The 27,382-nt window shown below is 65.2% G+C and overlaps 6 protein-coding genes across 6 annotated transcripts in view; 1 reads left to right on the forward strand and 5 right to left on the reverse strand.

The window, feature by feature from the left end:
- Nucleotides 1-25: 25 nt before the first annotated feature.
- CHLRE_17g716101v5 (uncharacterized protein) lies at nucleotides 26-10,207 on the forward strand. Its single transcript, XM_043072158.1, has 18 exons — nucleotides 26-2,686; nucleotides 2,899-2,963; nucleotides 3,099-3,279; nucleotides 3,518-3,915; nucleotides 4,194-4,262; nucleotides 4,386-5,403; nucleotides 5,597-5,632; nucleotides 5,941-6,042; nucleotides 6,364-6,453; nucleotides 6,732-6,766; nucleotides 6,977-7,145; nucleotides 7,489-7,584; nucleotides 7,853-7,980; nucleotides 8,188-8,636; nucleotides 8,866-8,989; nucleotides 9,192-9,252; nucleotides 9,653-9,786; nucleotides 10,074-10,207. Exons 1-18 carry the CDS (start codon nucleotides 164-166, stop codon nucleotides 10,150-10,152), a joined length of 5,757 nt encoding a protein of 1,918 aa, XP_042914617.1. The 5' UTR covers nucleotides 26-163; the 3' UTR covers nucleotides 10,153-10,207.
- Nucleotides 10,208-10,209: 2 nt separating this feature from the next.
- Nucleotides 10,210-13,635, reverse strand: CHLRE_17g716150v5 (uncharacterized protein). The gene is made up of 4 exons (XM_043072159.1): nucleotides 13,580-13,635; nucleotides 13,438-13,529; nucleotides 12,711-13,312; nucleotides 10,210-12,564 (listed from the first exon to the last, which is right to left on the reverse strand). The coding sequence occupies exons 1-4, from the start codon at nucleotides 13,581-13,583 to the stop codon at nucleotides 11,574-11,576; spliced, it is 1,689 nt and encodes a 562-aa protein (XP_042914618.1). The 5' UTR covers nucleotides 13,584-13,635; the 3' UTR covers nucleotides 10,210-11,573.
- Nucleotides 13,636-13,687: 52 nt separating this feature from the next.
- On the reverse strand, nucleotides 13,688-18,045 carry CHLRE_17g716200v5 (uncharacterized protein). Its single transcript, XM_043072160.1, has 4 exons — nucleotides 17,902-18,045; nucleotides 16,501-16,870; nucleotides 15,777-16,375; nucleotides 13,688-15,642 (listed from the first exon to the last, which is right to left on the reverse strand). Exons 2-4 carry the CDS (start codon nucleotides 16,867-16,869, stop codon nucleotides 15,072-15,074), a joined length of 1,539 nt encoding a protein of 512 aa, XP_042914619.1. The 5' UTR covers nucleotide 16,870; nucleotides 17,902-18,045; the 3' UTR covers nucleotides 13,688-15,071.
- A 49-nt stretch (nucleotides 18,046-18,094) lies between these two features.
- On the reverse strand, nucleotides 18,095-21,305 carry CHLRE_17g716251v5 (uncharacterized protein). Its single transcript, XM_043072161.1, has 3 exons — nucleotides 20,903-21,305; nucleotides 20,179-20,777; nucleotides 18,095-20,049 (listed from the first exon to the last, which is right to left on the reverse strand). Exons 1-3 carry the CDS (start codon nucleotides 21,266-21,268, stop codon nucleotides 19,068-19,070), a joined length of 1,947 nt encoding a protein of 648 aa, XP_042914620.1. The 5' UTR covers nucleotides 21,269-21,305; the 3' UTR covers nucleotides 18,095-19,067.
- Nucleotides 21,306-21,359: 54 nt separating this feature from the next.
- Nucleotides 21,360-23,835, reverse strand: CHLRE_17g716301v5 (uncharacterized protein). Its single transcript, XM_043072162.1, has 3 exons — nucleotides 23,257-23,835; nucleotides 22,530-23,131; nucleotides 21,360-22,395 (listed from the first exon to the last, which is right to left on the reverse strand). The coding sequence occupies exons 1-3, from the start codon at nucleotides 23,623-23,625 to the stop codon at nucleotides 21,801-21,803; spliced, it is 1,566 nt and encodes a 521-aa protein (XP_042914621.1). The 5' UTR covers nucleotides 23,626-23,835; the 3' UTR covers nucleotides 21,360-21,800.
- Nucleotides 23,836-23,889: 54 nt separating this feature from the next.
- CHLRE_17g716350v5 (uncharacterized protein) overlaps nucleotides 23,890-27,382 on the reverse strand; it is a 5,536-nt gene continuing 2,043 nt past the window's right edge. The window contains exons 4-11 of the mRNA XM_043072163.1: nucleotides 27,193-27,313; nucleotides 26,760-26,814; nucleotides 26,372-26,483; nucleotides 25,925-26,056; nucleotides 25,509-25,604; nucleotides 25,230-25,355; nucleotides 24,803-24,886; nucleotides 23,890-24,546 (exon numbers count right to left, since the gene is read on the reverse strand). Coding sequence (XP_042914622.1) covers nucleotides 24,220-24,546; nucleotides 24,803-24,886; nucleotides 25,230-25,355; nucleotides 25,509-25,604; nucleotides 25,925-26,056; nucleotides 26,372-26,483; nucleotides 26,760-26,814; nucleotides 27,193-27,313 — 1,053 coding nt within the window. The 3' untranslated portion in view covers nucleotides 23,890-24,219. The remainder of the gene's footprint in view (nucleotides 24,547-24,802; nucleotides 24,887-25,229; nucleotides 25,356-25,508; nucleotides 25,605-25,924; nucleotides 26,057-26,371; nucleotides 26,484-26,759; nucleotides 26,815-27,192; nucleotides 27,314-27,382) is intronic.

Raw genomic sequence — 27,382 nt, forward strand, 5'->3', positions numbered from 1 at the left:
GTCGCATCCTTTTATGGATACACTACGTATGTACACTTCCTAAGCTAACACGAGCCTGATGCGAAGAGAATTTGGTGCTCAAACCACGAGCCGTTGACTCACAGCCCCTTTACGCCTGCAATGCCTTGAAATCACTTGTCAAATGTAGGTAGCGATTTAGTAAATGGAGCTGGTGAGCGTGGACGTGCCGGACGTCCGCATTGCTCTGCAGCGGGGCGTTCCGTTGCTGCTTGGGCGTGGAAACGCGACGGGTATCACTTCTGTGGCTGTCAGTCGCTCGCACTGCCACGTGCTGTGGGTTGCGGAGCCAAAACGCAGCGCACGCCTGGCTTCGGCACTCGGCGCAGACCCCGGGGTCAGCCATCTCGAAACCCACTCGCGCCAGCCCGACCTCGGCAGTGCTCCCCAGCAGCAGCACCCCGGCAATCGCGAGTATGAGGACGTCGTGCTGACCGTGCTGCACGCCAGTGGGGCGGCCGTGGTGCGCAGGCCGCACGCGACGCACACTTTCGCCACGTCACCCACGATGCCACCCCCACCAGTAGCCGGCGCAGCGGCAGCAGCAGCGGCAGCTGCCGCCGGCCCCCAGCTGGTGCTGCTGCCCGCTGGCGCCAGCTGCCAGCTGTACCCGGGGGATGTGGTGTACCTGGAGCGCCGGGACGCGCGCCTGGCCACAGGGTTCAGGCTACAGCAGCTGCAGCAGCCACGCAGCGGTGGTGGCGGCGGCGGCGGCGAAGGCGTGGCGGCCACCGCTGCCGCCACACCCACGCCGCAGTCCCAAACCTGGTCCCCGCAGCATCAGCAGCAGCAGCGGCAGCAGCAGCTGCCGCCCTGGGCGCAGCAGAGTCCGCGTGCCCTCGTCTTCACAGCGCATGACCCGCCAGCGGTGTCAGCGGCAGCGGTAGCCGCTAGAGCAGCTGCTGGTGCGGCGCCGGCCACCGCTGCCACTGCCGTCCCAGCCGTCACGGCGGCAGCGCCATCGGCACCAGTTGCTGTGCTTAGCCCCACGCCGGCACGTGCGGTGTTCCCGGCATGTGCAGCTGTGGTTGGAAGCGGCGGCCCGGCCTCCGCCACAGTCAGACCCGGCGACGGCGGTGCGGCAAGCACCAGGCCTGTTAGAGCAGCAGCGGGTGACGGCAGTGCAAGGCCCACTGCTGCAGGCCTGCCGCCGGGGCAGCAGCCACCCATGAAGCAAGCACCGCAGCCTCCAGCCGCCAGTTTCGGCCCGACGGGCGGCCAGCCGACTCGCGGTCATGTTAGGGACGCTGTAGGAGCTGGGGCAGCTGCGAGCCATGCCTTGCCGCAACCATTGGTTGACCCACATGCGCAACCGCGTCAGGACAGCATGACACGCCACTCACCACCGCACAAGCGACCCCGTCTTGAGTCGCCATCGCTACACATGTCGCAACAGTCACAGCCACACCCAGATTCTGCGGCGGCAAGAGAAGCTGCAGACACGGATGCAGCTGCGGCGGAGGCAGTGGAGATTGACGCGGAGGAAGGGGAAGTGGACTTGCGCGGGCTTTGTGTGGATGTGGGCACGGCCTCTGGGGCGGGATGGGCAGCACGGCGCCGGCGTCAGGACGCCGACGCAGCAGCGCCGCCGACTGGTGATGGCGGCGCGGTGGTGCCGGAGCCCACACCGAGCCTGGCAGTGCTAGCAGCGGCGGCAGCAGCGGCGTCCGCAGCGGCGTCAGCAGCGGCGGCAGCGCCGACTGTGAGCGGGCTACTAGCGGCGGCGCCACTGGAGCCGTCAGGGTCAGGGGCACCAGTGAAAGGAGACGGGACAGCGGCAGAAGCCGGCGCAGCTGCAGCAGCCGGGGCGGGCCAGGTGACGTCGGGCGCGACGGCGCCGGAGGTACTGGCGCCTGTCGCACAAGCCAACAAGGCGCCAGCCGCAGCAGCAGCAGAGGGGGAGGTGGAGATGTCACCAGATGTTGGGTTGGGGGCAGAAGTGGAGGCAGCTGCAGACCGGGCGGCTGCTCCAGAGCCAGCCTCTGTCTCGGAAGCCGCCGCCGCTCAGGAGTCACCGGAGCCTGCTGTGGCAGAGGGGGCCGCAGCCGAGCCGGCTGGGCCTCTGGCAGCGGAGCACGTGCAAGCAGAAAGGGGGGCCGCATATGAGGGCGCGGTGGAGCAAGCGCCTTCAGAGGATTGTTCCAAGCCAGCGGATGCGCCGCCGCTTTTGAGGCCGGGCCCGGCGGCAATGGCGGAGCCGCCAGCAGGGCCCTCAACATCACCACCCCACCAGGCGCTGCCGTCGCCGCCGCCGCCGCCGTCACAGTCGGCACCACAGCCGCCTCCAGCTCAGCAGCCGCCCCAGCCGGGCGAAGCTACTGCGGCCGCATTTGGTGATGGCAGTGGCGCCGTCGCCGCCGCCACCGAGGGCGACACGGCTGCGGCGGGAGGCGCCGGCGGTCCCCGCGCCAGCGGCGGCGGCAACGGCGACGGCAGGGTTGCGGTTGTAGAGGGTGGCAGTGCTGTGCGGGCTGGAGGCGAGGGGCCGGCTCCGGTGCCGGCGACTGTGTCCAATGCCCCTCCAGTCAGCTCAACAACAGCAGCCGTACCAGCACCAGCAGTGGCAATAGCGGCACCGGGGCTGGCGGCGACGCCCGGTCGTGCCTTCTTGTCGGGGTGTCGCTTCGTGCTGTGGGAGCGCGGCGCGGTGCGGGACATCCTGACCAAGGTAGGCGGGCACTGGAGGAACCTCCGGGTCTGAGGTTTTGTGGGATACACGGGCACCGCGCCGGAAGGGTTGATGGGGCCACAGTCACGATGGGCGTAGTCATGTGCCCATGGCACGATTGGCCGCACTACATGCAATGGACGTGATCCTGTACGGTATGCATGTATGTGTGTGCACGTGTGTGCACATATGTGTGTGTCTTGCATGCGCAGGTGAAACGTGTCGGCGGCACGGAGCAGTACAGTGTGTGCGGCTCAACCACACACGTCGTGGCGAGGTGGGTGCGTGGGTCGCTGTCGGTGCCCCGGCTGTCAACGTCGGCTCGGAGTACGACTGCGCACTCGCTACATTGGCTCACTCAGCACCTATTTAGTTTATCCTTATCTCTATTTCCATCTCGGACTGCACACAGGCGGGATCTGCCGGCGGCGGAGGCGGCGCGCCTGCTCGCGGCGTCGGACCTGGCTTGGAATCGGGACGGAGGTGGTGGTGGCGGTGGTGGTGACATTGCCTCAGTAGGCCAGCACTCGCTGCCGCTGCCCCCGGGTGTCCACTTTGTGACGCCGGCCTTCCTGCGGGACTGCCTGGCCGCGGTGAGTGCCGTACCGAAGAGGCGCTGCAGGCGGCGCGAGGGGAGGCGGGGCAAGGGGATTGCAGGGCGTCCGCGTGCAGCGCTGCGGACTGTTGGGATACGACATAGATGCCATACTTGGTTGGCCCAAAACGACCCCCGGGTGCCGGCGGCATCCTACCATCCCCTGTTTCCTCTCATGACGTCTGACAAGCACACCTTATGCAATTTATTGCCCTCTTCGTCCCTGCCCCTTGCAGGGCCGGCTACTGGATCCAGACCCCGCCGCCGGACACGTCGTCACCCAGCTCACCAGCCAGCAGCAGCAGCCGCTGTCGCCGCCGCCGCCGCCGCCGCAGCAGCAGCAGCAGCAGCAGCAGCAGCAGCCTGATGATACCGTGCCTGCGGCCGGGCAGCCCCCGCCGTTGCAGCAGCCCTTGCAGCAGCCGGCAGAAGCGGCACCAGAGCCACGACCGCAGCCGCAGACCGCCGCGACAGAAGCGATGGGAGTGCTGCCGCCTCAGGGCCGGGCGGCGGTCGCGGCTGGAGCGCCGCAACCTCTACAGCCGCAGTCTCTGCAGCCGCGGTCCTCGCAGCGGGTGTTGCCGGGGCCGGAGGACGTGTGCCGCGGGCCGGAGGACTGGGGCGTGGGCGACCGGTGCGTACGTGCGTGCCGGGGTGTGGAGGCGTGGGCGTGGGCGTGGGTGTGGGCGCGCGCATGCAGGCAGGATTCGGGCGGGGTTGGGCATATCGCACGGCTTGGGACCACGGCGCAGCTTGCGGGTACCAGAGTCCATGGCCGGGGGCATCAGTGGAAGGAGGACGGCCAGGCGGCATGGTGTCGGCTGCTGACACCGCAGACTCTTGAGTTGTCGGCCAATGCTCTCAATGCCGGTGCCGCTGCCGCCGCTGTCGCTGTCGCTGTCGCTACTGCAGGTGGATTGAGCCGTGGGACGACGCGGCCGCGCGGCGCACCTGCAGCATCGTGCTCGCGCACTGGGCCAAGTAAGTGAATGGGGCTGCTCATTAGCTGCTCGTGCGTTTCCGCCTAGCCTTCTCTGCCCCATGTTGGTAATGTTCGGGAATGCCGCTGCTGCGGACCTCCTGCCCTCCATCCTGCCGCCCCAGGCACTCGTTCCATACTGACGACGGCCACGCCCTGGACTACCGGGACAGCCTGCGTGAGGCAGCGGCAGCAGCGGGTGCAGGCGCGGGGGCGGCGGGGGGCGCATGGGTAGCGGCGGGGGCCCTAGGAGCGGGGGCCGCGGGGGCGGAGACGACGCCGGTGCATACGCCCGTCAGGCGGACGCGATCTGGCGGCAGCGCAGGCCGTGGCGGCGGCCGTGGCGGGAGCAGGGCTGGGAGTGATGGCGGCGGGCCGCGTGACACGGACGTGGAGGACAACGACGGCGATGATAATGACGATGATTTGGGTCTGGGGGCCAAGGCCGCGCCCGGGTCTGCTGCCGCCGCCAGTCCTGGCGGAGGCCGCGGTGCGGGTGCGGCTGCAGGGTCTGCAGGTGGAGGCGGAGGTGGGAGCGGAGCAGCAGGCGGAGGTGGTGCCGGGCGGCGCCTGTCGGTGGGTGAGGGCGGCTCCTCGCCGGCAGCTGCCGTCTCGACACCGCTCAGCGGCAGCACCACACCGGGCGGCGGAGGTGGCCGCGGCCGGCGGGGCGGGTGGTGGTGGCGTGGCGGCGGCGCAGGTGGAGGTGGAGGCGGCGGGGGGTGGGGACGCGGTGGCGGCTGGAGCGGAGGCAAGGGCAGCGGGTCAGGTGGGCCCCGGAGGAGGCGTGTCGGCGGCGGCGGCGGAAGTGGCGATGATACGGAGCATAGTGATGACGGCTCCGGTCGGGAGGAGGGCCGGAAGCGGCAGCAGCAGCAGCAGCAGCAGCGACTGCAGCCACCATTGGCAGCCCAACATTCCGGGGGATACGACACGGCAGACGAGGGGGAGACGGGTGCTGGGCGCCAGGAGGCATTGGCGCGTCAGCGCGGCAGCGGTGGCGGTGGCGCTGGCGGCGAAGCCGCTGATGATGATGGCACCGCTGGCGGCGTTGGCGGCGGCGCCGTCAATGTCGTGTGCCGGCACGTGTGCTGCTCCGCCCGGCCCTTCTGCATCCTTGAAGAACTCAAGCACACCAAGTCGGTGAGGCTCCGCCCTGCCGTCTGCGCTGCAATTGTATGTTGCCAGCGCATGCGTGGCTTCCTGGTGTATCCGCCCCTGTCGTTTCACCCTTTGTCCCGCCGCGAAGCCGCCTGTAACATCGTTCACCGACATGCTGGCATGGCATGTGTGGGCAACACACGTATCTCGTTTCTCCATCCCTCCTCCTCCGCAGCTGTACATGGGTCGAGACGACCAGTTCCGGATCAAGGTGAGTGCGGCCAATCGAGTCGCGACCCCGCTGCCTGGCGGCCCCGACTTGTGCCGCGCTCGCCGGCATGCATGCTCCCGGCAGATCGTGCCCGTGCAGAGCAGGACATACACCCTGACGTACACCCTCAACGTACACTTGCTTCTTTGAGGACCCAACATGCCCCGACAGTGCACATGGCAACGGTGCACCAGAACAGCTCACCCCCCAACACATTGCCAACTAACAACGGCACACCATGCCACACGCACCCACGCACCCTGTTGCCCGTCTCGCACCTCTCGCACCTTCAACACGCCCGCCCGCAGGCCATCGACCGCGCTCTGGCGGTGTGCGCCCGGCTGACTCAGCCGCTGCAGTCGCCCGACCAGGTGCAGCGGCTGGGGCTGGGCGCCAAGACGGCCAAGAAGGTGTGTGTGGCGTGTGGCGTGTGGCGCGGGTTGCGCGCGGGTGGTGCTGTTGTTGAGGGCGGTTGTGCCGGTTGCGGGCGCAGATAATGACACCGTCAGTGTCCGTTGTGCATGTGGTGTGCGTTGGTACTTTGGTCAATACCTGTCAGCTTCAAGGAAGATGCAGACACTACTGCCCTGCCGCCCTGTCCTGCCCTGCCCTGCCCTGCCCTGCCCTGCCCTGCCCTGCCCTGCCCTGCCCTGCCCTGCCCTGCCCTGCCCTGCCCTGCCCTGCCCTGCCCTGCTCTGCCCTGCCCTGCCCTGCCCTGCCCTGCCCTGCAGCTGGAGGAGATCCTGGCCACGGGCCGCCTGCAGCGCAACGCCGTGTGGGAGGGCAGCGAGCTCAGAGCCACAATGAAGCTCTTCACACAGGTGAGCGAGGGAGAGGGAGCGCCTGCATGAGGGCGCGGTTTCGTGTGTTTGGTTTCGTGTGTTTGGGGGCCGGCAGGGTGCAGCGCGGCTTGCGGCTGGCGCAGCCAACACTGAGCAGCGTGAGGGTTCATGGTCGCGGCAGTAGAAAGTACCGCTGTGGAAGTGGGCCCCGCTCCAATGGCGGGGCGTGTCGTGTGCACACAGCCGCCTATGGGCCTCCTACGAACAGGCCATGAGCTGCCGCCACCCGGCTGCCACCTGCCTCTCACCGCCTGCAGGTGTGGGGCTGTGCGGAGAGCACCGCCCGCAAGTGGTGAGCGCTGGTTTCGTAAGCGGGCTGGCGCAGTGGCAACCCATGGCTGCAACCCTGCTTTTCCCCACGCCATTGCTGCTGCCGCCCAACCGCAACCACACCACACCGGCGCCACCTCAGGGGAGGCGACAAATGCGCGCGTATGTAACAATGTGTGTGTACGGTATGTGTGCACACGTTATGTGTAATCCGGTGTGTACACGTCCGCAGGTACGTGGGCGGCGCCCGCAGCCTGTCTGACGTGGCGGCCCGGTCCGACCTGACGGCGCAGCAGCGGCTGGGGCTGACCCACTTCCACGACTTCAGTCGGCGGCTGGCGAGGGCCGAGGTGGCGGAGGCGGCGGCCGGGGTCCGGCGAGTGACCCTAGAGGTGCTGCAGGTGCGAGCATGTGCTGTGCGTGCGCCGGTTGCGTACTGTTTATGAGTGCTGGTGTGTGTATGCACGCGCGCGAGCACCCATATAGCATCTCTGCCCGTCTCGCCGCGCTTCAGCCACCTGTGGTCATAGGACACACCCCTCTCCGTCTTCGCAATTTTCGCCAGGGGACCTAGCTCACCATATCCATCCTTTCCTGAAGAGTGTAGCCCGCTTTCCCCTGAACCTGCCCTCCCACCGTGGCCCCTCCTCCCCTCCCTCCCCCTCTGTATCTGACTACGCCTTCACTTCTTGAATAATCATGAATGTAACACACACACACACACACACACACACACACACACAGGACCTGACGGGCCTGCCTCAGCACGTGGTGGCGGACCGGCTGCACGTGCGCCCCATGGGCAGCTACGCACGCGGCGCGCCCTCCTCCTCAGACGTGGTGGGTGCGGGTGCGGGTGCGGGTGCGGGGGCGGGGGCGGGGGCGGGGTACGGCAAGCTATGCCCTGCTGCCCACACCGCCGCGGTGCCGTGAATATGGTTGCTGCTTGCCCTCCGTTGGGTTGCTTCGGGCTCCGGACGGAGCTTCGGGAGCCAGTACGGCACGTGGCCTTTCTCAGTCCGGCAAGCTGCACATATGCCCAATCAACTGCCCCTCACCTGCCACCTTCCATACACACATGCCACCACCTCGCCTGCCCGCCCGCCAGGACTTCATCATCGCGCCCGGCCCCGAGGCCGACACGCGTCTGGGCCCGCCGGTGCTGCTGGCGGCTCTGGTGGCCCGACTGCGGGCGGCGGGGTATGCCGACCCCGCCTCGGCACACATGCTGCACACGTGAGTGGCGCCCGCCGTGCAGTCGTGCTACCGTTTCTACTCTTGCTATTGCGGTGCGTTGGACGTCTCCCACCACACAACGCTCTTGGACCCACACGGTCGCTTATAGCCCTTCCAACACCCTCACGCACGCACGTACGCACACACGCACACACACGCACACGCACACACACACACACACACACACACACACACATACACTTGCAGCCGCACCAGCTGGAAGCCGCGGGGGGCGGAGCCGGTGCGCCACCCGGGCGCTGCGGCCGCCTACGGCCAGCCCCGGCCGCAGGCACACCATCGGCACCACCACGAACACCAGCACCGGCGGCGGAGCTCGACTGCTGGTGCTTCGCAGCAGGGGCAGGCGCAGGGAGGCGGTCACGACGATGACCTCAGCGATGGCGACGACATGGCGGCGGCGGCGGATGCGCCGCTGGACCCCAGCTCGCCTGCTGTGCTGCGGCTGGCGGAGCGGTTGGCGAGCGCCAGCAGTGGCAGTGGCAGCATGGAAGGCGGAGGAGGGGAAGGGGATGGCGCAGGCGGTGGTGGCAGCGGCGCACCAGGGGCGGGCGGGCGGCTGGCGGTGGCGCTGACCGCTGAGGAGCGGGAGCTGGTGGCGGCGTCGGCACGTGTGGAGGACAGCTGCACGTGGCTGGGTGAGAACGGCTGGGGGCGGGAGGGGTCAGGGGCGGTGGGAACTGGGTCACCGTGCTAAGTTCACCGTGCTGGCGGTCCGTGTGATACCGTACACAACGTGCCAGTGCATGACTGCATGCTCCACATGCCAACACCACACTCCTCCCACCTACCACCTCACGGTGTCGTATGCATACGTGTGTGTTGGCTTTGCGCTTTCGTGTGCTGTCTGCCCCACGTGTCGACCAGGCGTGTGGCGTCAGCCGGTGAGCGGGCGCTACTGCCGAGTGGACGTGAAGGTGTACCGCCGCGCGCAGCTGCCCTTCGCAGTCAACTACTTCGCCAGCGGCACCGACTTCAACAGGGCTATCAGGTGCGGATAAACACCAGAATTGAATGTGGATGGTCTGGATTAAGGGTTAAAATGGTTGGGACGGGCCGCCCAGCCATCAAAGGACAAGACGATTGCGCTGGGGTGCGGCAGGCTGCAATCAGTTGTCCTACTGCTGGCACCGGAGGGAGTTTGGTCCAGGTGCTTTCCCTCGCGCCCCGCCCCCCGGCACATGCTGTCGCAGGTACTACTGCAACACGCCGCTGCCAGCCACCCGGGAGCTAGCACGGAGCTACCACCCCCAGGTGCGTGGGCGTGAGCGTGGGCGTGAGTGTGGGCGTGGTGGGCGTAGGCTCCGCCGTAGGAAGCGTGGGGTTTAGAGACGTCGCCTGTGCCCTGTGCGTGGTGGTTGATCTGGGTCAGAGGTTGCCCTGACCTGTGTCAAGCTCAGAGAGAAAGAGGGGGCACCCAGATGCGGTAGTAGGAGCATTCGTACCGCGAAAAGAAACCTGAAAGAGGAGCCCCGCTCTTGGCGTCCTCCTTGCTTGGACTCCCTGCAGCCACAACCGCCACCACTGCCATGCACGTTCGCCACGCCTGCCATGCACCTTCGCCACGCCTGCCACTGCTTCTTACTACTGCCATCACCACTGCTACTGCCACCTGCTTCCTCCTCCTCCGCTGCCACTGCTACTGCTACTGCAGGCCGAGGCGTTCCGGCTGTCTGACCGCGAGCTGGCGGTGATGCGGCGGGAGCGCGTGGCAGCGGGGGGCGGGCCCATGGGGCCGGACGGGCGGCCGGGGGTGGTGGAGCACTTGCTGGCGCTGGTGCCGTGCAGGTGAGATGGCGGGGGAGGGGGCCCGTGTGCGTGTGCGCGCGTGTGTGTGTGTGTGTGTGTGCGCGCGTGTATGTGTGTTTGTGTGTGTGTGTGTGTGTGTGTGTGTGTGTGTGTGTGTGTGTGTGTGTGTGTGTGTGTGACGCAGGACACTTGGAGGGAACACACGGGGGCGTGTGCACTCAAGGCGGGGCGTGTGCAGTTGTGTGTGGAGGCTGTGTCGCTGGCACGCGCTCCAAGCCACTTCCACTAGCTTACTCCTGTGCTGTGTGCATCCATCTATTTACCAGGTGTGAGACGGACATCTTTCGGGCCATCGGTTTGGACTACGTGCCGCTGCACATGCGGGACATCCTGGCGGTGGAGTGATTGCGGTATTGCGATTGCGTTTGGTTGCGATGATACTGGTATGGAAGAAGGGTCCGAGAGAAGCGGGAGCGGGAGAGAAACGTAGGGGATGAGAGAGAGAGAGAGGCTGGGTACTGAAATGCTAGAGAGAGTCGGAGCGAACTGGCATGTGGGGTAAGGAACGCGTGGCGGCAGACGCACGAACTGCGTTGGGCAGAATCCTGGCAGAATGGACATGCAGAATTGTGTGACGGGGATGCGGGCTGCTGCAGGTACTGATATTGTCGCTTGGGTGTAGCAGGATAGTCGGCACAAGTCACATCCAGATGCCCCAGGGCGTGTTCCGGTTATATACTTTTGTGTTGTAGATCTTCCGAGTTCCGCCCACATTGGGGGAACCATACAGGAAGGCTGTGCATGCATCCCAAACTTCAAGAGTTCAAGAGATGAAGAGATTGCATCCACACTGCTCTGCCTTTGACCGTCAACAAGACATCATCCTCAAGATCCAGCATTCCAGCAGCGCCCGGATAATGGATCCTGGATGTAACCTACACGTCTGCCTGAGGCCCTCTCGGTATCCAGGCTCGCTGCTCCCTCAGCCGCCTCCACCGCCAGCTTTGCTGCAGCGCCCGCGACTGCCGCGGCGAGGGGCTGGGCGGCCGCAGCAGCCCGCCCTTGTAAAACCGGATGACACAGGCGCGCAGACACAGGCGCAGCACCCACTTCTTGGCCTAATAACCGACCAAGCAACCCAAGATTTGTACCACTCGGTCCACTCCATTACGTACATTCCTGCAGATTTGCCGTGGGTTAACCCCTTCCTCCTCCCTCTTCTCTGGCCCGGACAGCAAGTCCAGTCTCTACCCTAAACCCAAAACCCAGTCTCCCCCTGCAACGGTCCGCACGCACAGGATCCCGCATTGAGAACAGTGCCTGCCCAACAGAGTCTACCCAACCCATCCGGCACGAACTGTCCCCTCCCACCCGCCTGCACGGACTGTCCTCCACGTACCACCCAATCAATGCGCATAGCACCCTCCATCGACGTTCAATGACCCATGCTGGCTCGGTCCTGATTAGTCGACTCATACCGCTATTCCTGTGCGCATGGGTCCCTTGCTACGTGCGTCCCTGCTGCAATGCTGTGCATTGACTGGACAAACCCTGGCGCTCTGCACATCAGCGGCCCCTCACCATCAGCCGAACAACCCAAACCGCACACAGGCGGCTGAACCACAATATCATCCACACGCCGCCTCTAGCAGCTATCGCACACGCACCAACCTAATGTCCACAATCACAGCGCCACAGGGACATACAAGCACCCTCAACGCCGGTCCTTCAAGCCATTTATGCTCGTTCCGTAACCAGCATACCCTACCATATGCCACAGCGCACCGACGGCAAAGCGGCGCTGGTGCCGGCAAGAAGTCCCGAGCCTAGTTGCCAACTTGTGCAGGCCAACAATAAATGACGTCGCCGTCTTGCACGCCCGGCAGCTGAGCGACTGTGATGTTATCCAGCACGCAGATCCCGTCGTAAAGGAACCGCAGCGTTGTAACGTCCAGGCCCTTCTTGTTGCAGTAGGCGTCGAAGACTTTCCCCACAAGTGTTGACCGCTTCACCTTGAAGTGCACCTCCGAGCCACCCTGTCCTTTGATAATGATGTTGATCCTGTCGTCGCCATGCTGCCCTTCCGCCGCCGCCTCCATCTGCCCCCCATTGCCGCTGCCGCCTGCTGGCGCCGGCTGCGACAGGGCAGTGGGCGCGACAGCCGGGCTGCCAGCCTGCTCACCCTCCACCACAGCCCCGCCGTCATGGCGGCCCCGCTTCGCCACGGGTGCCTCGTCCCCTGCCGCCGTCCTGTTCTCCTCTCGCTGCCGCCTTGCCGCCGCCGACACACCTGCTGCACCTCCGTTGGCTGCTGCTGCCCCTGCGTCGTGGCGTGCCGTGGCACCGGCAGGCGCCTGCTGCTCCCGCTCCTTGCCGTTGCTGCCGCCGCTGGTGCCAACTGGCTTCACTGTACCAACGCCGGTAAGAGCCGGCGCAGGAGCATTTTGCCTGCTGTTCTGCTGCTGCTGCAGCCGCAGCGATGTCCGGCGTTGCTGCTGCTGCTCGGTGGCGTCGCTGGGCGGCGCTTGGCTAGCGCCCTGAGGTCCCTCAGCAGCGCCGTTCGCCACAGCAGTCCAGCCTTGCCCCGCCGCCCTCTGCGCCTGCGCGCCGCTGCGCCCCGCCGCTGCCACCGCGGCCGCTGGCTTCTGCTTCCCCTCCTCCCCGTCCGACACTAGATCAGCTTCCTCCCGCTGCCGCCTAGCCGCTGGCTCCTGCTGCGCCCGCGGCTGCGCCTGCTTCACGCGGACGCTGCCGTTGATGGACACCGGGTGAGTGGCCTCAAAGCGCTCCATCAGCGCGGACGTCAGCAGCGCAGGCCTGCAGAGGGGTAAGAGGGGACGGGAGCCAGACGTAAGGCTTGATACAGTTACGCGGCCACAACGCAACTGTAAGCATAATGTAAGCTACTCAGCGGTTTCAAGCAGACCGCTGCCATTGCACATGGCGCGTACACAGGCGCCCACCTGCTTGTGGCGCCGCCCTCTCCAGCCGCCGCTGCTGCCGCCGCCGGCAGCTGCTCCGCCGCCCCCTGGGTGATGGCGGCTGGGTCCACACACGCGTTGGGCCGGAAGCACAGCTCATACGCCAGGCTCACACGGCCGCTGCCGGCAGTAGCAGCTGATGCACCCGCACCGCCACTGCCAGCTACAGCCACAGGCCGCACGCGGTGCAGCGCCGGCTGTAGCAGCCCGCCCAGGGCGTATGACAGGCTGTAGCCGCACAGCACCGCCACGCGGCCAGGGCCCAGCGGCACGTCCACCCACGCACCAGCCCCAGCGCCCGCCCCCTGTCCCTGCTGTGGCAGCCGCACCTGCAGCCCCTGCTCCTGCGCGCTGGCCACCAGCGTGAGCACGCCGCGGTCGTGGTGCGGCGCGAAGGCCAGCAGCTGTGCGGCGTGCGGGTCGGGGCTGTAGCGGGCGCAGCGCAGCAGGCTGGCGCTGGCCTGGCCCAGCAGCGGCGCGTCATCCAGCAGGCCCAGCACACGGCCCGAGTGGACGTCCAGGCCGGGGCTGCGACACAGCGCGCACAGCAGGCCGCGACACAGCCGGTCGGCGCGGGAGGAGGCCTGCACGCAGTCAGGGACAACGAGGGAAGATTGGGCACATTCAGAGCCCAGAGCTTCAGCGACTAGTCCTAGCGTAGTGGTCTTCCGATGCGTGCTACTGGCAAGCAAACGGGCCGCAAGCTCACCTTCTGCAACGCGGCGTGCTGCGTGCGAGAGCGGCCCGAGCCCCACGCAGGCGCACCGGGCCGGACTGCGAGCAGCTCCTTGCCCGGCCGGACTGCGTAGCCCTCGCTCGGCACAGCGCTCTGGGCGCCTTGCTTCACAGGCTCATCAGCACTAAAGAAATCGGCGCAGGTCGCCAGCGCCCTCGCGAAAGCCGAGAAGTCTTCAACATCGACCAGCTCCAGCACTGCAACGCCCTGTTGCTGCAGCCGAGTCCATAGTTCATTACAAAATCTGGTATAGGCGCTAGCACTGTCGGCATCCGGCACAAGCTCATCGAGGAAAAGCAGCTGTCGCTGCACCGACAGCGGTGCCAGGAGTTGTGGTGTCATTCTGTTTTACAGCATAATTGCCTTCATAATCGGATATGCAGAAAGCAATGCATAAAAGAGCAAACTCGGAGCGATTGCAGGCTGATGTTGGTCCATCACACGGTCAGTACATCGTCCTTACGTCCCTACTTCCCCGCTCCTCACCCGCCGTGCCCGCTCCTCCTCCCAATTGCGTCCTTGCGTCAGATAACTCTTCCGCTTCCTACTCGAGCACAGGCGGTATCACAGCAGCTGCAATAGCAAGCTGCAAACACTTAGTTGTGCCAGTCCTCTGCAAGACAGTCCTACGAGCCTCCGCACCACTTCCGCCCCCCCCCCGCCTCCGCCTTCTGCCCGTCCACACTGCTCTGCCTTTGACCATCAACAAGACAACAGCTCATCCTCAAGATCCAGCATTCCAGCAGCGCCCGGATAACGGGTCCTGGATGTAACGTACCTAGCTGCCTGTGACCCCCTGGGTATCCAGGCTCGCTGCTCCCCCAACCGCGACTGCCGCGGCGAGGGGCTGGACGGCCGCAGCCGTCCGTCCTTGCCGTGTCAAACCCGATGACACAGTCGCGCAGGCACAGCCGCAGGCACCCACTTCTTGACCTAAGAACCGACCAAGCAACCCAAGATTTGTACCACGCGGTCCACTCCATTACGTACATTCCTGCAGATTTGCCGTGGGTTAACCCCTCCCTCCCTCTTCTCTGCCCCGGACAGCAAGCCCAGTCTCCCCTACACCGGTCCGCACTGGATCCCGCAGTAAGAACAGTGCCTAACCCAACAGTGTCTACCCAACCCATCCGGCACGAACTGTCCCCTCCCACCCGCCTGCACGGACTGTCCTCCACGTACCACCCAATCAATGCGCATAGCACCCTCTATTCACGTGCAATGACCCATGCTGGCTCGGTCCTGATTAGTCGACTCATACCGCTATTCCTGTGCGCATGGGTCCCTTGCTACGTGCGTCCTGCTGCAATTCTGTGCAATAAATCAGACAAACCCTGGCGCTTGCACGTCAGCGGCCCCTCACCATCAGTCGAACAACCCAAACCGCACACAGGCGGCTGAACCACAATATCATCCACACGCCGCCTCTAGCAGCTACCGCACACGCACTACTTCAAACTGCACAATCACAGGGCCACAGGGCCATTCTAGCACCCCCAAGGCCGGTCCTTCAAGCCATTTATGCTCCTTCCCTAACCCGCACACCGTACCATATGCCACAGCGCACCCATGGCAAAGCGGCGCTGGTGCCGGAACGAAGCCTGAACCTAGTTGCCAACTTGTGCAGGCACGCAATCAATGATGTCGCCGTCTTGCAATGCCAGCTGACCGACGGTCAGGTACGGGTTGAAGCGGCACCCTTTATTTATAAACCGCAGCGTTGTGACATCCACGCCCTTCTTACTGCAGTAGGCGTCAACGACGCGTTGCAGTTGGGTCGTTTGCTTCACCTGGAAGTGCACCTCCGAGCCGTCCAGGTCCATGACAATGATGTTGATCCTGCTGTCACCATGCTGCCCTTCCGCCGCCGCCTCCATCTGCCCCCCGTTGTCGCCGCCGCCTGCTGGCGCCGGCTGCGACAGTGCTGAGGGTGCGGCGGCCGCACTGCCAGCCTGCTCATCCGCCGCCGGGCCCCCGCAGCGGCGGCCCCGCTTCGCCACGGGTGCCTCGTCCCCTGCCGCCGTCCCGTTCTCCTCACGCTGCCGCCTAGCCGCAACCGCTGCCGCCGCCGGTGTGTTGGCCCCCGGCTGTGCCTGCTTTACGCGGACGCCGCCGTTGATGGACACCGGGTGAGTGGCCTCAAAGCGCTCCATCAGCGCGGACGTCAGCAGCGCAGGCCTGGGGAGGGGACGGGAACCAGACGTCAGGCTTACTGCATGGCGCAGCAACAACTTGCCCTAACATAACGTAGCCTATGCAGCGACTACAGGCAGACCACTGCGGTTGCACAGGGCGCGTACAGGCGGGCCTACCTGCTTGCGGCGCCGCCCTCTCCAGCCGCCGCCGCCGCCGCCGGCAGCTGCTCCGCCGCCCCCTGGGTGATGGCGGCTGGGTCCACACACGCGTTGGGCCGGAAGCACAGCTCATACGCCAGGCTCACACGGCCGCCGCCGGCAGTAGCAGCTGATCCGCCAGCACTGCCACCGCCAGCTACAGCCACAGGCCGCACGCGGTGCAGCGCCGGCTGTAGCAGCCCGCCCAGGGCGTACGACAGGCTGTAGCCGCACAGCACCGCCACGCGGCCAGGGCCCAGCGGCACGTCCACCCACGCACCAGCCCCAGCGCCCGCCCCCTGTCCTTGCTGTGGCAGCTGCACCTGCAGCCCCTGCTCCTGCGCGCTGGCCACCAGCGTGAGCACACCGCGGTCGTGGTGCGGCGCGAAGGCCAGCAGCTGTGCGGCGTGCGGGTCGGGGCTGTAGCGGGCGCAGCGCAGCAGGCTGGCGCTGGCCTGGCCCAGCAGCGGCGCGTCATCCAGCAGGCCCAGCACACGGCCGGAGTGGACGTCCAGGCCGGGGCTGCGACACAGCGCGCACAGCAGGCCGCGACACAGCCGGTCGGCGCGGGAGGAGGCCTGCACGCAGTCAGGGACAACGACGGATGAGGGGGCACGTTCAGAGCCCAGAGCTGCAGCGACTAGTCCTAACGTAGTGGTCTTCCAATGCGTGCCACTGGCAGGCGAAGGGGCCGCAAGCTCACCTTCTGCAACGCGGCGTGCTGCGTGCGAGAGCGGCCCGAGCCCCACGCGGGCGCGCCGGGCCGGACTGCGAGCAGCTCCTTGCCCGGCCGAACTGCGTATCCCTCGCCCGGCACGGCGCTCTGGGCGCCTTGCTTCACAGGCTCATCAGCACTAAAGAAGACGGTGCAGGTCTCCAGCGCTCTCGCGAAAGCTGAGAACTCCTCATCGCTGCCTAGCTCCAGCACCGAAACGCCCTGTTGCTGCAGTCGAGTCCATAGTTCATTACAGAATCTGGCATAGGCGCTAGCCCTGTCGGCATCCGGCACAAGCTCATCGAGGAAAAGCAGGTGTTGCTGCACCGACAGCGGTGCCAGGAGTTGTGGTGTCATTCTGTTTTACAGCATAATTGCCTTTATAGGAAGGTATGCAAAATGCAATACACAAGGAGCACACTTGGAGTGGTTGCAGGCTGATGCGACGACCCTAAATGCGGGGCCGATTCTCCAGAGCGCGACTCAGAATGTAAATGTTATACCATTGTAAAAAGCTCATTGCGCTTAATACAACAATGCATTAATGTCAAGGAGCATTTGGGCACGCCCTCGCACCCCCCGTCCTGTACACCGCAAGCCGACAACCGCGATGTAACTCGCTCGGCCTCCTACAGCACTCAGACGACATTACCAGCCATATGCATAATGCTGTAGCTGAAAAGTAAAGCTGCGCCATCGCGTCGGGCAAGTTTGAGTGCATGACAGACATCTTAGATGCTCCAGCACATCGGCCGGTATCAGAGGGAGGCCCAAGCAGCGGATGGGTGATTATGACAATTGGATAGCCGGAGGATGCCCTAGTGGGGAAGGGGAGGGCACACCGGCGGGGGAGGTGAAGACGGACGGCAGCGGCGGCAGTACGGCTTTTGCGTGCTCGGACTGCCATCGCCTGCAACCTGGAGCCGCCCCGCGCCACGCTAGCACGGGCCGGCGCGCGAAGAGCGGGCGACAGGCACCCGCGAACACCACTGCAGACGGGCGGCGGGCGGCGGATGGCAGGCGAGATGGAGTAACGTTATGCCAACAGGTTGGGGCAGCCCGGCAGCAGGCGGCAGCCCGTGTGGCGCCGCCCCGTCCAGGTAGACATGGAGCCGTGTCAGGAGCCAGGAGGTCGAGCGGCGGGCACGGCTGGGCGGGCGCAAGCGTGGGGAGCACAGGCAGGGACGCGGACAAGCTGTGCCTGCCCCTGCCTCCCCCTGTCCACGTCCCTGCCTGTGCTCCTCTCTGCCTTCTGCCTGTCCGCCTGTGCCTCCCCCTGTCCATGTCCCACTGCCTCCCTGCCTCTGGGGCTGTGCCCCCTGTCCATGGACCTGCCCGCCCTGCCTGTGCCTCCCCCTGCCTCCCTGCATGTGCCCTGCCCTTCCCCACCAGGGCATCCTCCGGCTATCCAATTGTCATAATCACCCATCCGCTGCTTGGGCCTCCCTCTGATACCGGCCGATGTGCTGGAGCATCTAAGATGTCTGTCATGCACTCAAACTTGCCCGACGCGATGGTGCAGTTGTACTTTTCGGCTACAGCATTATGCATATGGCTGGCAATGTCGTCTGGGTGCTGTAGGAGGCCGAGCGAGTTACACCGCGGTTGTCGGCTTGCGGTGTACAGGACGGGGGGTGCGAGGGCGTGCCCAAATGCTCCTTGACATTAATGCATTGTTGTATTAAGCGCAATGAGCTTTTTACAATGGCATAAAATTTACATTCTGAGTCGCGCTCTGGAGAATCGGCCCCGCATTTAGGGTCGTCGAGGCTGATGTTGGTCCATCACACAGTCGGTACATCGTCCTCACGACGTCCCTCCGTCCCTGCTCCTCCTCCCAATTGCGTCCTTGCGTCAGATAACTCTTCCCTTCCTACTCGAGCATAGGCAGTATCACAGCAGTTGCAATAGTAAGCTGCAAACACTTAGTTGTGCCAGTCCTCTGCAAGACAGTCCTACGAGCCTCCGCACCACTTCCGCCCCCCCCCCCCCGCCTCCGCCTTCTTCCCGTCCACACTGCTCTGCCTTTGACCATCAACAAGACAACAGCTCATCCTTAACATCCAGCATTCCAGCAGCGCCCGGATAACAAATCCTGGATGTAACGTACCCAGCTGCCTGTGCCCCCCTGGGTATCCAGGCTCGCTGCTCCCCCGACCGCGACTGCCGCGGCGAGGGGCTGGGCGGCCGCAGCCGTCCGCCCTTGCCGTGTCAAACCCGATGACACAGTCGCGCAGGCACAGGTAAATCCAAACGCACTGACCCGTGCTGGCTCAGTCCTCATAGCCGGCTCATACAACTGCCGTACATGCTGTACGCATGGGCCCCTTTGCTACCTGTGATGATGTGCATTTACGGTATGGCGCGAACCCTGGCGCGTGCCAAAGGAGCAATAACTATCACAATCGCGTTCGCACGCCACCTTTGGCTGCTATCGAAAATGGAGGTCACCGATCCTACATCACAGCACCAACCAACGCGCCCGCCACCCCAGTCCTCCGTAACACTGTCTAGGCTCAGTCCTCATTCTGCGCTGGCAACCTGAAGTCCTTAGTCTAGTTGCCAATCTGATTTACGAAGCAGTCAAGCACGTCGCCGTCTTGCAAGCCCGGCAGCTCATCGGCGGTCATGTCATCCCGCACGCGGCATTCGTTGAACACGAAGCGGTGGTTGGCGATGTCCAGGCCCTGCCTGCTGCAGTAGGCCTCAAAGACTCTGCCCATACGTGTTGATTGCTTCACCTCAAAGCGCACCGCCGAGCCGCTCTGATCTTTGATAATGATTTTGATCGCGCCACCGGCCCACTGCCCCGCCGGCGCCTCCGCCTGTCCCCCGTTGCCGCCGCCTGCTGGCGCCGGCTGCGACAGTGCTGAGGGTGCGGCAGCCGGGCTGCCAGCCTGCTTACCCGTTGCCGGCGCCCTGCCATGGCGGCCCCGCTTCACCGCGGGTGCCTCGTCCCCTGCCGCAGTCCGGTTGTCCTCCCGCTGCCGCCTTGCCGCCGCCGACACACCTGCTGCACCTCCGTTGGCTGCTGCTGCTCCTGCGTCGTGGCGTGCCGTGGCACCGGCAGGCGCCTGCTGCTCCCGCTCCTTGCTGCTGCTGCCGCCGCTGGTGCCAAATGGCTTCTTTGTAGCAGTGCCAGTGAGCGCCGGCGCAGGAGCATCTTGCCTGCTGTTCTGCTGCTGCTGCTGCTGCAGCCGCAGCGATGTCCGGCGTTGCTGCCCGGTGGCGTCGCTGGGCGGTGCTTGGCTAGCGCCCTGAGGTCCCTCAGCAGCGCCGTTCGCAACAGCAGCCCAGCCTCGCCCCGCCGCCTTCTGTGCCTGCGCGCCGCTGCGCCCCGCCGCTGCCGCCGTGGCCGCCGGCTTCTGATCTCCCTCCCCCGCGTCCGTCACTAGACTAGCCTCCTCCCGCTGCCGCCTAGCCGCTAGTTCCTGCTGCGCCCGCGGCTGCGCCTGCTCCACGCGGACGCCGCCGTTGATGGACACCGGGTGAGTGGCATCAAAGCGCTCCATCAGCGCGCACGTCAGCAGCGCAGGCCTGCAGAGGGGGCGAAAGCCAGACGTCAGCAGTTACGCAGCAACAACGCAACTGTAAGCATAATGTAAGCTACTCAGAGGCCGTAGGTCGGCCACTGCGGTTGCACATGGCACGTACAGAGGCGCCTACCTGCTTGCGGCGCCGCCCTCTCCAGCCGCCGCTGCCGCTGCCGGCAGCTGCTCCGCCGCCCCCTGGGTGATGGCGGCTGGGTCCACAAATGCGTTGGGCCGGAAGCACAGCTCATATGCCAGGCTCACACGGCCGCCGCCGGCAGTAGCAGCTGATCCGTCAGCACTGCCACCGCCAGCTACAGCCACAGGCCGCACGCGGTGCAGTGCCGGCTGTAGCAGCCCGCCCAGGGCGTACGACAGGCTGTAGCCGCACAGCACCGCCACGCGGCCAGGGCCCAGCGGCACGTCCACCCACGCACCAGCCCCAGCGCCTGCCCCCTGTCCCTGCTGTGGCAGCTGCACCTGCAGCCCCTGCTCCTGCGCGCTGGCCACCAGCGTGAGCACGCCGCGGTCGTGGTGCGGCGCGAAGGCCAGCAGCTGTGCGGCGTGCGGGTCGGGGCTGTAGCGGGCGCAGCGCAGCAGGCTGGCGCTGGCCTGGCCCAGCAGCGGCGCGTCATCCAGCAGGCCCAGCACACGGCCTGAGTGGACGTCCAGGCCGGGGCTGCGACACAGCGCGCACAGCAGGCCGCGACACAGCCGGTCGGCGCGGGAGGAGGCCTGCGTGCAGTAAGGGACAACGAGGGATGAGGGGGCACGTACAAAGCCCAGAGCTGCAGCGACTAGTCCTAACGTAGTGGTCTTCCGATGCGTGCTACGGGCAGGCGAAGGGGCCGCAAGCTCACCTTCTGCAAAGCGGCGTGCTGCGTGCGAGAGCGGCCCGAGCCCCACGCGGGGGCGCCGAGCCGGACTGCGAGCAGCTCCTTGCCCGGCCGGACTGCGTAGCCCTCGCCCGGCACGGCGCTCTGGGCGCCTTGCTTCACAGACTCATCAGCACCAAAGAAGACGGCGCAGGTCTCCAGCGCGCTTGCGAAAGCCGAGAACTCTTCATCATCGACCAGCTCCAGCACCGCGACACCCTGTTGCTGCAACCGAGTCCATAGTTCATTACAGAATCTGGTATAGGCGCTAGCCCTGTCGGCATCGGGCACAAGCTCGTCGAAGGAAAGCAGCTGTTGGCGCACATTTAGTGTGGCGAGCAGCTGAGCCATGCTTCCGCGTGTATTCATGTATTGCACACGATGCATATATAAGATACAACAATTTATACAGATAAGCTAACCGGTTGCTTGGTGAGTTCCGATCTCGGCGGAGAAACTCGACTGACACGACCCCACCCCCGACAAGCGCAGACCTTCCCTTGCCCTCTCCTCCTATCTCCCTTGCCTCCCTGCGTCTAATCACTCTCAGCAGCCTCCGTCCATATGCTTAGTTACTGTGCCATTTCTATGCAATCCAGTCCTCCGAGCATGCACACCGCTTCCCCCCTGTCCTTTGCACCTCGAATGGCCCAGTCCCGGCCTACGCCTGATTTAGAAGTTGCTCTGTCCGTGGTCTTTAAAGTGCTTGCGTTATTTGCTCTACTACTCATACACCCTCAGCACATAACAGCGCCTGGACCACATACGTGGGATTCAAAGTGCTCCCTCAGTCCTCCATGCGCTACATGCTCCTTCCCATTCCGTGACTGCCATACTATCTTGCGCAAAGCTACATCAGCGATGGCAACATGACGTCGTAAGTTTAGTTGCCTGCCTGCCCGATGATGCAATCAATGACGTCACCGTCTTCCACCATTGGCAGCACGTCGCCTGGTTTCATCCCCAGCTGACCGACCGTGATGTGATCCCGCACGTGGCTGCCGTCATACAGGAAGCGGCAGCTGTGGTTGTCCATGCCCTTCGCGCAATAGTAGGCGTCGAAGACTTTCCCCACACGTGTTGACCGCTTCACCTGGAAGTGCACCTCCGAGCCAGACTGATCTTTGACGATGATGTTGATCCTGTCGTCGCCATTCTCCCCGGCCGCCGCCTCCGCCTGTCCCCCGTGGCCGCCGCCGCCTGCTGGCGCCGGCTGCGACAATGCAGTGGGCGCGGCGGCCGGGCTGCCAGCCTGCTCATCCGCCGCCTCAGGCCCGCCGTCATGGCGGCCCCGCTTCACAGCGGGTGCCTCGTCCCTTGCCGCTGTCCCGTTCTCCTCACGCTGCCGCCTAGCCGCAACCGCCGCCGCCGCCGGTGTGTTGGCCCCCGGATCCTGCTTCACGCGGACGCCGCCGTTGATGGACACCGGGTGAGTGGCCTCAAAGCGCTCCATCAGCGCGGACGTCAGCAGCGCAGGCCTGGGGAGGGGACGGGAACCAGACGTCAGCAGTTACGCAGCACCAACGCAACTGTACGGTAAGCATAATGTAAGCTACTCAGCGGTTTCAAGCTGACCGCTGCCATTGCACATGGCGCGTACACAGGCGCCCACCTGCTTGCGGCACCGCCCTCTCCAGCCGCCGCTGCCGCTGCCGGCAGCTGCTCCGCCGCCCCCTGGGTGATGGCGGCTGGGTCCACACACGGGTTGGGCCGGAAGCACAGCTCATATGCCAGGCTCACACGGCCGCCGCCGGCAGTAGCAGCTGATCCGCCAGCCGCACCGCCACAGCCAGCTACAGCCACAGGCCGCACGCGGTGCAGTGCCGGCTGTAGCAGCCCGCCCAGGGCGTACGACAGGCTGTAGCCGCACAGCACCGCCACGCGGCCGGGGCCCAGCGGCACGTCCACCCACGCACCAGCCGCAGCGCCCGCCCCCTGTCCCTGCTGTGGCAGCCGCACCTGCAGCCCCTGCTCCTGCGCGCTGGCCACCAGCGTGAGCACGCCGCGGTCGTGGTGCGGCGCGAAGGCCAGCAGCTGTGCGGCGTGCGGGTCGGGGCTGTAGCGGGCGCAGCGCAGCAGGCTGGCGCTGGCCTGGCCCAGCAGCGGCGCGTCATCCAGCAGGCCCAGCACACGGCCCGAGTGGACGTCCAGGCCGGGGCTGCGACACAGCGCGCACAGCAGGCCGCGACACAGCCGGTCGGCGCGGGAAGAGGCCTGCGTGCAGGCAGGGACAACGACGGATGAGGGGGCACGTTCAGAGCCCAGAGCTGCAGCGACTAGTCCTGGCGTAGTGGTCTTCCGATGCGTGCTACTGGCAAGCGAAGGGGCCGCAAGCTCACCTTTTGCAACGCCGCGTGCTGCGTGCGAGAGCGGCCCGAGCCCCACGCGGGCGCGCCGGGCCGGACTGCGAGCAGCTCCTTGCCCGGCCGAACTGCGTATCCCTCGCCCGGCACGGCGCTCTGGGCGCCTTGCTTCACAGACTCATCAGCACTAAAGAAGACGGCACAGGTCTCCAGCGCGCTTCCGAAAGCTGAGAACTCATCATCAGTGACCAGCTCCAGCACCGCGACACCCTGTTGCTGCAACCGAGTCCATAGTTCATCACATAATCTGGCATAGGCGCTAGCCCTGTCGGCATCGGGCACAAGCTCGCCGAGGAAAAGAAGCTGTCTTTGCACCGACAGCGGTGCCAGTAGTTGTGGTGTCATTCTGTTTTACAGCAAAATTGCCTTCATAAGCAGATATGCAAAATGCAATACACAAGGAGCACACTTGAAATGATGCAAACTTGGAGTTGGACTGATGTTCGTCCATCACACGGTCGGACACCCCCCCCCGCCCTTTCCTCCGCCTCCAACTGCGTCCTTGCGTCAGATTACTCTTCCACTCCCGACCCGGTGCCAAGAGTTGCAGTGTCATATTGCTCTACAGCGTAATCGCCTTCAGAGGCGGATATGAAAATGCAATGCATAAGGATGCGGATGTTACAGAGGGGACAGTCCCGGCACCCAAAGACGCCGAGCCATCACATGCATAAGGACTCCTATGCCTCCCACCCTGCTTTTCCCCGGTTCCTCCTCGCCTCGCATCAGCTACCCATACTTCTTGCCACGTTTCGAGCAAGATAATTAATGTCAGGATACTGTGCGTACCTGTCAACTTGTTGCTTGTGCCAGTCCCTTGCGATGCAACCATACGAGCTTCCATCTTGTCCCCGCAGTCAACCTAGCTCCCGCCCAAGCTCCCGCCCAAGCTCCTGCCCAACATCTCACGCTCTGTACACACTCGTTTGTTGGCGCTACCTATTGTTCCTCGGCATCCAGCAGCGCCTGGATCACAGACGCCGGACTCAACCGGCCCAACTGCCCTTGTCCGCCAGGCAGCCCAGGCGGCCGCCTCCGCCGCACCCGTCGCGGCCGCTCGCTCGCCTCCAGCGGCTGCGCCCCCGGCGCCCGCGGCGGCGGCGGCGCGGGGCTGGGCGGCGGCGCGGGCGGCGGCGGCAGTGCGGCCCACAGCATGGACTCATCCAGCAGCCCGGTGTCGGCCAGCTGGGAGGCCACGAAGCCCGACATGCGGCCCGGACCAAACAGCGCCGCATACTCGTGCAGCGCCCGCACCGCATAGCGCACCTGGGGGGCAGGCGATTGTCACCTTGTGTTGTCAGAAAGACATAACAATGCAATCACGTGTTGAAGGGCGCGGTGGGGCGTAGGGTAGCAACGCGACGGCATTACTGCGAGAACGAGCAGGACTGGGCAATGGGTGGGCTCAAAGGCGGTGCGGACATCTCGGGGAGGAGGGACAGCAGGCACAGAGCTACGCGTGTCTGCCTATCCGCCGGCAGACCGCCGGACTGCCCACCCGCCTCTGCTGCAGCAGTCGCACCTTGCCCTCGGTGGTGAGGAAGCGCGCCACGAAGTGTTGTGAGGCGTTGACCAGCAGCCGCAGCTCGCCGTCACGTGCCGGGTCCTGTGTGCGTACAGTGCGTGTGTGTGCACATGGGGAGTTTTGTGCGTGGGGTTGGAGCAGGTGGTGGAGTCAGGCAGGGTGTCCATTGGTTGGGCGCCTGGGGTTCTGGCGCCGGCAGCGGGGGCGCGGCACGAGTTGGCCAGGCAAAATGCGCGCTCTTGATGTGGAGCAACGCACGAACCGGCATACACACACATTCATGTCACAATGTACTCGAGACCACATGGGCGGATGGGCCCACAGCGCCACGGGCACCACGCACGCGCGCTCAGCACGGTAAGCACGCTCAGCACGCGCGCACGCATCCACGCACGTACACACGCTAAGCACGCAGTAGGCTCACGTTGTATGCCTGCAGCAGGCTCAGCAGGTTGCTGGTGTTGTAGGTGAGGACGTGGGTGCCGGGCTGCAGGCTGCGGTAGTAGTACTCGATCCAAGGGCTTTCCTGCTTCAGCACCACACTGTTCATCTGCAGGGAGGGGGCGAGGGATGGAAGGGGAGAGGGGAGGGCATTCACCAGATGCCCAGTGGGCGGAAGAGGCAGCAGGCTGACATTGAGATCGGCGACACTCCTTAAATCTTAAAGCCTATCGCACAGACACGCGCACCCGACCACACGCACCTGCATCAGATACCCCAGGCGGCATGACGCGGTGTGGCCGTCGGCATTCACCAGGAACTTAGACCGGGCGTGGTCCTCCAGCTGCAGCCACGGCCGCTGCGGGGTGGGGGCGCGAGAGGAGGCAAGGTGCAAGAGAAGTTGGGGTCGGACGAGAGTGGGCCCCCACAAGGCGGGATTAGGCCCCCTGGCCTAACTTCCGAGCCAAACACACTGCTTGGGGCTCGGGATGGTCTGGGTAGGCCGGGGGGCGCTGTGCTCCAAAGGGGGTGGACCTGGCGGGCTGGATCTCTTTGTGCCCTGCCGCTGCCGCCGTCCCGCCACTGCCGCCCGGTGCTGCATACCGGTATGGCACACCGGCACACGCACCCCGCCTGCCGTCACACCGCCACCCGCGCCCCGCCGCGCACCCCTCGCACCATGTAGGTGGTCGGCACGGACAGGTTGGGATGGGCGTTGATGGAGAACCCCACATCCAGCCAGGGCGCCCCGGCGGGGGAGGCGGACAGCGCCGCCAGCTGCATACGCACGCAGTCGGCCGACATAGACTTCTGCAGGGGCGGCGTGATGGGGGCGGTGGGGCGGGGAAGGGGAGGGGAGGGAAAGGCATGGGGGATTGCGAAGATTGGTGCAGAGACTTGTAGCGAAGTAGACAGCAGGCGTAGGCGTGCGCGTACCGATGACTGACAGCGTCCACTGGTCCAAGGGGAGGGGGGTTGAGGAAGGCTGAGAAAGGCAGGTCGAGGCCACACACACGCACACACACAGCCATACGCACAGCCACACACGCACACACACACACGCTGTGTTGTCCGTGTGCTCTCTAACACACCCACACACATGAGCAAGCACTCGCACGTGCGCACCTGCATGGTCGACCGCATCACCGCGCGGCGGTCCTTGGCGGCCCAGGGGAAGAACATCAGGCGGTCGTAGCGGTGGAACATGTGCGGCAGCAGCACGTCGCTGTCCAGGACCCTGGGGCGGGGGGGGGGTGCAAGGATTGGTACAGAGAAGTGTAGCGAGGTAGACAGCAGGTGTGTGTGGGGGAAGGGAGATGCGGGGGGGTTACATCCATGATTATTTGGTCGGGGGAGGGGGAGACGGGGAGACGGGGCGGGCGTGTGTGCATGTTTTGAGGGACATTTCAACATTTTCGCAGGGGGCAAATTACTGGTGCATGCGGCCCAAACATTCTGAGAGGGGTGTTTGGGGCCCCTACTTGCGCTCGGGCCTTACTACCCGGGCCCTTACTTGCGCTCGGTGTGGTTGTAGCGCTTGAACATGGAGAAGATGGGCACCGGGCAGCCTGCGTGTGGGAGCACAGGAAACAGTAGGAGAGGGGAGGGCAGAAGCGGGGAGGGGAGGGGACACAAGGGCGCGTGGATAGGGGCGGGCCGGGGCGGCAGAAGCGGTTGCCAGACGCACGCGCGCATGGGGCACAAAACCACAGTCCAGCCTAGCCGTCTCCAGACGCTTAGGACCCCCACACACGCACACACGCATACACACACAGCGTCACACCGCACCGCATCCACTGTCCTGCGGGATTCCTTCCGCTACGCTTTTGAACACACACGCACGAACGTGCGCAAACACACATACACGCGCAAACACACACACACACACACACACACACACACACACACACACACACACACACACACACACACACACACACACGCACCTCGCATCCGGTTGAGTCTGCACGCGGGCTCGTCCGCCGCATTGAATCCAAACACTGCATCCGGCAGGCTTAGGTTGAGGCGCCGCGACTCGAGCGTCAGCGTGTGAAGCGTGGTGTTCACCTGCGGCGAAAGGGGAGGGGTGCGCGCGTTGGAGCATAGGCAAGACATAGTGGTTTGACACTGTATGTG

This window comes from Chlamydomonas reinhardtii, chromosome 17 (assembly GCF_000002595.2).
Source record: "Chlamydomonas reinhardtii strain CC-503 cw92 mt+ chromosome 17, whole genome shotgun sequence".
Lineage (NCBI taxonomy): Eukaryota > Viridiplantae > Chlorophyta > Chlorophyceae > Chlamydomonadales > Chlamydomonadaceae > Chlamydomonas > Chlamydomonas reinhardtii.

Bases quoted from the DNA above. Each gene is read 5' to 3' on its own strand.
- CHLRE_17g716101v5 (XM_043072158.1), top strand. From the start codon at position 164: ATGGAGCTGGTGAGCGTGGACGTGCCGGACGTCCGCATTGCTCTGCAG. The intron at 2,964-3,098 runs GTGGGTGCGTGG...GACTGCACACAG, and splicing joins ACCACACACGTCGTGGCGAG to GCGGGATCTGCCGGCGGCGG. The intron at 9,253-9,652 runs GTGCGTGGGCGT...CTGCTACTGCAG, and splicing joins CACGGAGCTACCACCCCCAG to GCCGAGGCGTTCCGGCTGTC.
- CHLRE_17g716150v5 (XM_043072159.1), bottom strand. The intron at 13,313-13,437 runs GTGAGCTTGCGG...GACTGCGTGCAG, and splicing joins AGCACGCCGCGTTGCAGAAG to GCCTCCTCCCGCGCCGACCG. The intron at 12,565-12,710 runs GTGGGCGCCTGT...ACCCCTCTGCAG, and splicing joins GAGGGCGGCGCCACAAGCAG to GCCTGCGCTGCTGACGTCCG.
- CHLRE_17g716200v5 (XM_043072160.1), bottom strand. From the start codon at position 16,869: ATGACACCACAACTCCTGGCACCGCTGTCGGTGCAGCAACACCTGCTT. The intron at 16,376-16,500 runs GTGAGCTTGCGG...GACTGCGTGCAG, and splicing joins AGCACGCCGCGTTGCAGAAG to GCCTCCTCCCGCGCCGACCG. The intron at 15,643-15,776 runs GTAGGCCCGCCT...TCCCCTCCCCAG, and splicing joins GAGGGCGGCGCCGCAAGCAG to GCCTGCGCTGCTGACGTCCG.
- CHLRE_17g716251v5 (XM_043072161.1), bottom strand. From the start codon at position 21,268: ATGGCTCAGCTGCTCGCCACACTAAATGTGCGCCAACAGCTGCTTTCC. The intron at 20,778-20,902 runs GTGAGCTTGCGG...TACTGCACGCAG, and splicing joins AGCACGCCGCTTTGCAGAAG to GCCTCCTCCCGCGCCGACCG. The intron at 20,050-20,178 runs GTAGGCGCCTCT...CCCCCTCTGCAG, and splicing joins GAGGGCGGCGCCGCAAGCAG to GCCTGCGCTGCTGACGTGCG.
- CHLRE_17g716301v5 (XM_043072162.1), bottom strand. From the start codon at position 23,625: ATGACACCACAACTACTGGCACCGCTGTCGGTGCAAAGACAGCTTCTT. The intron at 23,132-23,256 runs GTGAGCTTGCGG...GCCTGCACGCAG, and splicing joins AGCACGCGGCGTTGCAAAAG to GCCTCTTCCCGCGCCGACCG. The intron at 22,396-22,529 runs GTGGGCGCCTGT...TCCCCTCCCCAG, and splicing joins GAGGGCGGTGCCGCAAGCAG to GCCTGCGCTGCTGACGTCCG.